The 9,600-nt window shown below is 40.9% G+C and overlaps 1 protein-coding gene across 1 annotated transcript; it reads left to right on the forward strand.

Moving 5' to 3' along the window:
• Positions 1 to 220: 220 nt before the first annotated feature.
• On the forward strand, positions 221 to 6,524 carry ZBTB18 (zinc finger and BTB domain containing 18). Its single transcript, XM_042827383.1, has 2 exons — positions 221 to 704; positions 2,903 to 6,524. The coding sequence occupies exons 1-2, from the start codon at positions 692 to 694 to the stop codon at positions 4,483 to 4,485; spliced, it is 1,596 nt and encodes a 531-aa protein (XP_042683317.1). The 5' UTR covers positions 221 to 691; the 3' UTR covers positions 4,486 to 6,524.
• Positions 6,525 to 9,600: the final 3,076 nt, after the last annotated feature.

The following is a 9,600-nucleotide window of genomic DNA, read 5'->3' on the forward strand; positions in this document are numbered from 1 at the left end:
GGGGATGCGGGGCCGGGCCCGCGGGGTCGCGCCCGCGGCCCCGGGAAGTTGTGGGGAGGGCCGGGGCCGGCGGCTCGGGGCGCGTCCCGGGTGGGGAGGCGGCGGCGCGGGCGCGGCCCGGGGCGGGGAGCGCGGAGCGGCGGTTTCGCGGAGTCGAGCGGCGCTGGGTCGGCGAGCCGGGGCTCGGCGCGCTGTCGACGGGCGGAGCAGCCCTCCAAGTTGAGGCAGAAGTGTCGATGTGCCGCGAGCGCGGCGGAGCCCCATATGTTGAGGGTTTTCTTTTTTTTTTTTTTTTTCTTCCCCCCGTTCTTAAGTTTGACAAAAAAAAAAAAAAAAAAAAAAAGACTTTGAAGTATTTTGTTTATACTAACAGAAGAGAAAAGTTCTCCTAAGAAAAAGCTGGTGGCAGGAGTGTAGAGGAGTAGCATATGGCATTAAAAGGAGCACAGCTGGAGGTAGCATTTCCATCTGAACATGATGTCAGAGCAGCTGACAGCCTGCCATCCCTCAGCCTTTTATTCTAACACACAGACAGGGAGTTAGTGTGTGCAGATCTGTGTGTGGAGAAGGTATCTCATTCCTCTCTAACATCATCTCCACTTTGCATCTGTCTCTCCCAGTCTGCTTTTTTTCCACCGATCTAACAGACCTGGAGCCAGCGAGACTCAGAGGAAAGGACTTAATCAGGTTTATGTGTACTAAAGGTAGGAGTAGCAATAGATTAGATACAGCATCTTTCTGTTTTGGTGTGTTGTTTATTGAATTTCAGGAAAAATCACATTACTTTTCTAACCAAGTTTGGAGGTAATATATGAAATTGAGTATTAAGCAGATAAGTGGACTTGGTCAAAAAGGCTGGGGCTGCAGTTTGAGAGCATCGGTTTGATGCACATGGATAGAATTAACTTTAATGCGTATCGTGAGAAGAAAATTTCTGGTTTTAGGATGTGACGAGAGTAACTTCGTTCTCAATTTCTGAGACCAAAACTGAAATGCATTCAGCGGCGAGCTAACGGGAGTTCTGCTTTATGCTTTTGTGCTGCATCTTTAGGTTGACTTGATGGGGATTTTTGGTGAAATAGACACGAGCATGCTTTTAAAAAGAACCTTCTGGCTGAACCGTGTTTGTTGTGAAGGCTCTCACTGCGCTTGGTGGTTAAATAGCCAGCAGCCCGGAACTGTGGGAGCATACAGCTGGAGTGCTTCTGAAAGATAGAAATCACTTGTGTGTTTAGAAACTTTTGTACCTGGGAGAATAGCCTGACTGGTTTCCTCTTTTCTTTCTCGCCTGTAGCATTTGCAATCTTTTATTCTGGCATAACAATAATTATTTGAAGGAGTTTTTGTATTTGCGACTAATTTAGAACTTGTAGATTTGAGCTGCCTGAATTGGCCAGACAGCTGTAATCGCACTCCTCTATTCTTAATCTCTTTATCTGGGCAGCAGCTGCCATATGGCCACAGTCAGCTGGATCAGATGTTTATAAGCTTCCTTCTTCGTCCCTCTCTGTCCTTTCAGCCTCCTAATTTGATCACAGCTACCTTGTGAGCTGCCCTCCAATCTTTATTTTTAGCCCTCTTAAGGATTAGGATTGATGTTGGCTGTGGGGCACTTAAAGTGATTGTATTGTAAATCTTCGTGCTTTACTCTAGCGGTGGTATTTCACAGAATATAGCCAGGGTTGTGCTGTAAGTTTCAGCACACCTCGCTTTGCCGGGGATGGGCATTTTTCAGCAGTAGATATTGCCAGCCCAGAGAGCCACGGTGTGTTTGGATGGTTTGGAAGAGCATTGCCAGCAATCACAGAAGAATAGGTTGAGACAGAGTTTCAGGAGATTTTACTTTCTGTTTGAATTCTGACTTCTCTACTTCTTTGAAGTTTGGTTTGTTGCTTTTTGTGGGCTTTGTTTTTTTTTGTTTTTGTTTTTGTGGGGGTTTTTTTGTATCATCAGAGAGGGTGAATAGAAAAAGACTTGGGTAAGCACAGCACTTAAGATACTCCTTTTAAATGTGCACACGTTCATGTTGAATGTTTTTTTTTTTTTTAAAGTTTGGTACTGCAAACTCAATGTGGTGTGGGAGGGGAGGGAAATTTCTGTCCTTTTGCACAGGGGAAGCAGTGCTCAATGGCATTTTAACTGATAGTTTTCTTTTCCTTTTGCAAATTCTACACCTTAGCAAAAAAGCATTTTGTTTTTTCTTGTACAGTGTGGAGAAGGTTCCAAACCTGAAACTGTACCTACCAGGAAGAGAATGCAGTGCAGGCCAGGTTTCTGAAAAAGCTTGATTTTCCTATCAATAAAAATTCTTTACCCCTGTCAGTTCACACTCTTTATGAATGCTAGACCTTCAGGTTTGGGCAGTTAACATTTCTTCATACACAAAACTCTCCTGTTATTACAGTTTAGCTTTAAAAAGAATGTTGATCACCTGATTTTTTTAATTTTTTTTTTTTTTTTACTCTGTGATTTCTCAAAATTTAGCGTTTAAAAAAAAAAAAGAATTTTTTTTTATTTTTTATTTTTTATTTTTGTCAGTCCTGCTAAGGACACAATCTGGAGGAAGTTACCTGAGAAAGGAAAAAAATAACTGTTGAACACGTTGTATGAACAGAGGTGGTACTTATAAAAAAAAAAAAAGAAAAGAAAAGAAAGAAAGTATACAAATAGTAGCTAAGTGCTTCTTAGAATGGCTTATTTAGGAGTGAGGGGAAAGCAGAACTTCAGTGGTTGACTGGGGAAAGAGAGGCCATTGTGCGTACGCGTTAAATAATCCTCGCGTAGTGGTGGTGTCAGAATTCTGGCAGTAGGAACGCTGGGCTTTCAGAGTGGAATAACTTGGGTTCCTAAGTTCTGTTGTTCCGAGCCGCGTGTAATTTTGAAACATCTTATTACTTTCTAGGTTATGAAGACAGCATGGAGTTTCCTGACCACAGTAGACATTTGCTACAGTGTCTGAGTGAGCAGAGACATCAGGGTTTTCTTTGTGATTGCACTGTTCTGGTAGGAGATGCCCAGTTCCGAGCGCACAGAGCTGTACTGGCTTCATGCAGCATGTATTTCCACCTCTTTTACAAGGACCAGCTGGACAAAAGAGACATTGTTCATCTGAACAGCGACATTGTTACAGCCCCAGCTTTCGCTCTCCTGCTTGAATTCATGTACGAAGGAAAACTCCAGTTCAAAGACTTGCCCATTGAAGACGTGCTAGCAGCTGCCAGTTATCTCCACATGTATGACATTGTCAAAGTCTGCAAAAAGAAGCTGAAAGAGAAAGCAACCACGGAGGCAGACAGTACAAAAAAGGAGGAAGACGCCTCAAGTTGCTCAGACAAAGTGGAAAGTCTCTCCGACGGCAGCAGCCACATGCCAGGAGACTTGCCCAGCGATGAAGACGAAGGAGAAGATGAAAAATTGAACATCCTGCCTAGCAAAAGAGACTTGGCGGCCGAGCCTGGGAACATGTGGATGAGATTGCCCTCAGACTCAGCAGGCATTCCCCAGACTGGCGGAGAGGCAGAGACACACGCAACAGCAGCTGGAAAAACAGTAGCCAGCCCCTGCAGTTCAACAGAGTCTTTGTCCCAGAGGTCTGTCACCTCCATGAGGGATTCAGCAGATGTTGACTGCGTGCTGGACCTGTCTGTCAAGTCCAGCCTTTCAGGAGTTGAAAATTTGAACAGTTCTTATTTCTCTTCGCAGGACATGCTTAGAAGCAGCCTGGTTCAGGTGAAGGTGGAGAAAGAGGCTTCCTGTGATGAGAGTGATGTTGGCACTAATGACTATGATATGGAACATAGCACTGTGAAAGAAAGTGTGAGCACTAATAACAGGGTACCGTACGAGCCGGCCCATCTGGCTCCGATGAGGGAAGATTCGGTCTTGAGGGAGCTAGATAGAGAGGACAAGGCAAGTGATGATGAAATGATAACTCCAGAGAACGAGCGAGTCCAGGTGGAAGGAAACATGGACAGCAGCTTGCTCCCTTACGTGTCAAACATACTCAGCCCCGCTGGCCAAATTTTTATGTGTCCTCTGTGCAACAAAGTCTTTCCCAGTCCCCACATTCTGCAGATCCATTTAAGCACGCACTTTCGAGAGCAGGACGGGATCCGCAGCAAGCCTGCTACCGATGTCAATGTCCCCACCTGCTCGCTGTGTGGTAAGACTTTTTCTTGCATGTACACCTTGAAACGTCATGAGAGGACTCATTCAGGTGAAAAGCCCTACACTTGCACCCAGTGTGGGAAGAGCTTCCAGTACTCCCACAACCTGAGCCGCCACGCAGTGGTTCACACGCGGGAGAAGCCACACGCTTGTAAGTGGTGTGAGCGCAGGTTCACGCAGTCCGGAGACCTTTACAGACACATTCGGAAGTTTCACTGTGAGTTGGTGAACTCATTGTCTGTCAAAAGCGAAGCACTGAGCTTACCTACTGTCAGAGACTGGACCTTAGAAGATAGCTCACAAGAACTTTGGAAATGAAATTTTTATATATATAAATAATATATATATAAATCTATATAGTTGTGGTACAGTCTAAAAGCAATCTTGTTTCCTTGAACTGAAAGTTTGGCTATTAGCTTGTTTTTGCACTTTAAGGCAGCATGAATATTTCACTAATTTAGCACTCTGATAAAACGGAACTTTAGAGGTAACATGGTGGTGAAGTAATAAGCATTGGAGCGTATTTTTTCCCCTTTTTTTGGACTAGAAGCCAGCGGATACTTTAATTTTAAAGAATCTCCAATTTGAAAATGTTGACATGGCTTTGTTCTCCCCAAAACGCTGCGTTCTTTTGAGCTCTAGATAATTTTCCTTTCAAAATCTGAATGTAGAAATCCTTTCCCAATTTTATCAGTTCCTTTACATTTTTTTTCTAATTGCATGAATCCTTTCTAGCTGTTGGAAACCTGAATGCTTTTAGACCCAAATGGAAAATTTCTGAAATGCTGGATTATCTATTTTTAAACAAGTGGTTGACTTAAAACTTATTATGGCAACTTCTGGATTTCTGACAGTTCCCACTGGAAAAAAAAATATAATAAAACAAAAACAACAACAGCAACAACAAAAAAAAAACACAAAACAAAAACCCTGAGAGTACACTGGGATCACTGGGACTCTGTCTTATATGAAGGTTTGCTTGGGATGAAAAAGGATATTGCAGCTTCAGCAGTGATGAACTGTGTGTTTAAAAAATGTGAATTACTGTTATTGTATACTGTAATTGATTACATGGGCCGGGGGGAGGTATCAAAGAACTTGGCAGGTTGTGTTGATGCTCTTAGTTGAGTCTTGAAAAGTAAATATTAACGCTACAGAAATGCATGAGTTTCAGTATATTTTTGTCTTTGTTTGCATTGTATAACTTTAATGAGTGAGTTTAAAATTATTTAATTTCCTTAGGAAAAAGCACCGTTGAAAATGCCGGTGTTATGAAGAACGTAAATGCACTGTTTTTATTTTATATAATTTAAATTTTCCTTCCCACTGTCTTTCAGTTGAGAAAAACTTAAGCTACGAGTTGACAATTTAGCTACGTAACAAGGAAAATATGAATGTTTACAAACAGGCTTAAAGATTTGCATGTGCAGTGTGCATTCATTAAAAGAAAACCTTCTAATTGCACAAACCCCACGCCAGCTCCAACTTTAGGTGCATACATTTACCCAGATGAGCATTTTTAGGATTCCTGCTGTACACATCCACAATAGGTCATTCTTTTTCCCCCCTTGAAAAGGGTCTGTGGACTGAAAAAGCCCCGGGCTGAAAGGACTGGAAAGCCCTGATTGACGGGGGAGGGGGGGGGGGCCGGGGGAGGGTAGAGGGCTCTGTGTATCCAAGCAGCAGAGACTGCAGCCTGACGTGTGGTTTTAATGACCAACACGCAGGTCAAAAGCATTTTGCACAGTGTTTGTTTTCCTGTCTTGCACTTACAAATAAGGTCTATGGGAGTAGCATGGAAAACGTTTGCTGTTTTTCCTTTTTTTTTTCTGCTTTTGTTTAAAATTTGATCGCCTTAACTACTGTAAACATAGCCTATTTTTGTGCTTAAGATACTGAATGGAAAACTCCATTGTGTATTGCTGGACTGTTTTGGAAATATTTGGTCAAATGTGTGTTAATTTGGCTGTAATGGCATTTAAAACAAAACAAAAAAAAAGCTGTGAAAATGGCCTTGGAGCGTTATCTTTAGTTACTTGAATAGTTTCTAGGTTTAAAAATACATTCTTTTATTAATTTAGAGAAGACAATCAGTGTCTGAGGAAAAAAAAAAAAATGGACTTTCTCTTGGATTTTTTTGTGGTCCTTGTGAGTGATTGCTTTTTTCCTTTTATTAGTTTCACATTCTTCTTTTGTTCTAAAACTTAGACTGACATCTAGCTTTGACAATCATAGTATGTTTTATTTTCCTGAGGGGGGAATAACTTATAATGCTGTTTAGTTTTGTACTATTGGTGTGTTGGTGAATTTTTAAACTGTGTGCTAACTGCAATAAATTATATGAACTGAGAAATCAATTCCCTTGTCTTTTTTTTTTCTTTTTTTTTTTTTCTTTTCCCTCTTTTACATGATAGTTACGGAGTATTTTTTACAATGTGTAACTTTATTACTTTTGCACAGACTTCTGTTGCTAACTGTTCGGAATATGTTTTCGGTATGCTTTTTGAGCACTTTGATGCTAACGTCCATTATTTACATCTCTCTTAACATTTCGACAAATTAAATGCTTGTGTTTTGAAAGCATTTCTGTGTCTGTAGCTCTCTATCATTCTGTAGAGGGATTAATCTTTTTTCCCCCAAAGACATCTGCAGAAGCGATCTATTCAGTTCCAGAAATTTTGATTCCACGCAGATCTCTCTAAAGACACAAAATTCCTTTTCTGGGCTTAGTTTCACCCCAAGCAGATCTCTTGGGCTCTCTCTTTTGTATTCCGTTTCTGTCAGAACAGTAGAGCAGAAGGAAACAACTTAATCTGAAGTATACAGCTCGGGTAGGGACTGGCAGTCTATGCTACAGAGCAAGTAACGGTCCAAATGTCCAAAATACCAGCAATCCATCAAAACTGTCTGGGCTATAAAGGAAAATGAGAATAATCCTACAGCTGTTTGTGGAATTCTCTTACAGGCTAAACCTTTCTTCTAAAAAAAAGAAGTAAAGCGCAGTGAAACCTTTGAAAAAGATATTTTAGAGGTTTGTTGCAGGATATGCCCAGAATTCTTTATCGAAACGTTCCCTCCTAGGGATGAAACCAGCCCTGCAGAGCCCAATGGGAGTATAAAAGTAGAGCTAAATTATAAGTCTGGAACAGAGACAGCGGGGCAAATATGAAGGAAAAAATCAGGATTTTAACTTTTCTTTAGATTTGTCATCTGCCTAGGTACAACTTTAGTTGACCAAATGAATCTTGTCGCTTAATGCTATGCTGCATTTCTTCCTACATTTGTGATAGTTCATACCTAGCCAGTATTATTTTTTTCACTGTTTTGATCTTCATAACCATTTCAAATATCATTTGCTCTTTTTTTCCACCCTCTCTTTTCTAATAAAGTGAGTTATTTTGGAAACACTTTCTTTTGTAAATGTGAGAATGTGAGTATCCTTAGTCATGTAGGTTTCTCATTTTCTACCAGTAAGCCTTTGCTGCAGCCCAGTCTTTCATACAACAGAGTATTATGTGTAGTTAAGGCAGTTTAAAGTATCATCAAGACTGAAAAAGGCTAATATTGCAGTTCTGAAATGCGTACAGTTGATGAGCTTTAGATGTGGCTCTAGGCAGATTTGCCATTTGTTCTCGAACAAGATTTTTAAGATCTGTAGCTTCACAAATAAGGCTAGACTTAGAAAGAGCCCTGTTTGGGGGGTAACAAAAAACATAACGGCCACTAATGACAAGATCATTCAAAATAGGCTTTGTATGTTCAGATTTTATCTAGTTGGTATATACATGTGCGGCACACGCTTGCTTGTGGCTATCAACGTGTTTCTTCAATGAAAAGATGAAACATACTTCTGTATGCTGCTTCTCTCCATCAGCTTTAATGTACTGACATATCCAAATAGCTGTAACCTTTTTTTTCCTTTTTCTTGTGATATACTCCCTAGATAATGAAGCATGAGAGAATGGTTCCATTGGCTCGGGGGTGTGTGGTAACAAAACCCGTACTGTTTGTATTGCCATTGGGGCATAAGGCAAATTGTGAAGAATTGTGAGGCTGTGCTGTAAACCTCAGAGGTTCAGAAGATCTCCTCTGACCACTGCCCCTCGTTGCTTTAGAGCTGGGTGTAGGTCTACCCTAAGGCTCTCAGGGAATTTACAATTCAGTTGTTTTTTTAAGCTCTTCACATGATCGTCCAAAATTCTCTCATTGTGCGTGATTTCTCTAAACTGAACCTTGGGGATCAATGCTATAGAGAATTTTAAAGCAGGCGTATTATTCCATCTACTTAATAAGAACTTTGCACATTTTAGGTGAAATTTAAAAAGAACTCAGAGTTTTAGAAAAAACTTTCTAGTCAAAGAACAGAAGGGATCTTCACTGCTTCTCCTGCTCTAGGACCAAATGATTCCATACGTATTTCTGCTGAGCGGGAGTTAAAGCTGCACACCCCTTCAGAATTTGAATTTCCCCATTTGAATCCTAAGCAAAATTGTAAAATTAATTTGGGAACCAGCGCATTCCCTTTCCCTCCTGCAGCACACCGAACCTTCTACTGCCTGCCCGCTTCTGCCTTCTGCTTTGCTGGAGTGGAGAAGCGATACCGCGATTTGCCGGCAGTGCAGCTCCTCTTTGTTTTATCTAATTAAAAAAGGCTTCTACAACAGTCAAATATTCTAACTTTGTAATGAACTCTTCAGACGTCACAATACGTTTTCCCAAAATCATCAGTAAAATCAGCTCCCCTTTTTATGGTGGACGATACCGCGGCGATTTGCAGCCGAGGAGAACTTGCAAAGGGAGAACATTTCTGCACGCTGCCTCCTCTCCTCCTGAAGCAGTGTAAATTCGTTCAGTGCTAAAGTGAACTACATTTTGAGGCTGCACAAATACACTAACGCTGGAAAGCAGATCCAAAGGTATTTTCATGTCGTTCTACGTCGCAGTGCTCTCAAACTTATAAACTATTGATGCTGTTTGTCCACCTGATTTTGGAACAGAAATATTCCCAAGGAGTATTGTCTTTTATTATAGAAATCTAAAAAAGGCATTAAGATTTATCTTTTTTTTTTTTTTTTTTTTTTTAACTGGGATCGTGAATGTGGATTGTAACAAGTGCCCACTGTTTCTAAATGAAGGAAGAAGTGAAAAAGAAGCGTTCTGGGCTCTTTCAAAATATTCTTGTTCAAGCTGTTTTGTTTAATTCTTGATGTGCTTTAGTCAGGTTTAATTGCGTCGTTAAATATTGTGAACTTGGTAATACAAATTGTTCTCTATTTGATACAAGAGGAGTTATTTCTTAGTTGTATCTGTAAAGATGCCTTTGGGTAGAAAGTGCAAATGTTATCTGTTGCAAGCAAATTGAAAACCTCTTAGGAAGACGAACACTGCTTACTAAACCTGGAGCCAGGAACTCATTGTGGCATGATAAAACTC

Source organism: Centrocercus urophasianus, unplaced genomic scaffold (assembly GCF_019232065.1).
Source record: "Centrocercus urophasianus isolate 14NV4802_14NV808 unplaced genomic scaffold, USGS_Curo_1.0 seq_10, whole genome shotgun sequence".
Lineage (NCBI taxonomy): Eukaryota > Metazoa > Chordata > Aves > Galliformes > Phasianidae > Centrocercus > Centrocercus urophasianus.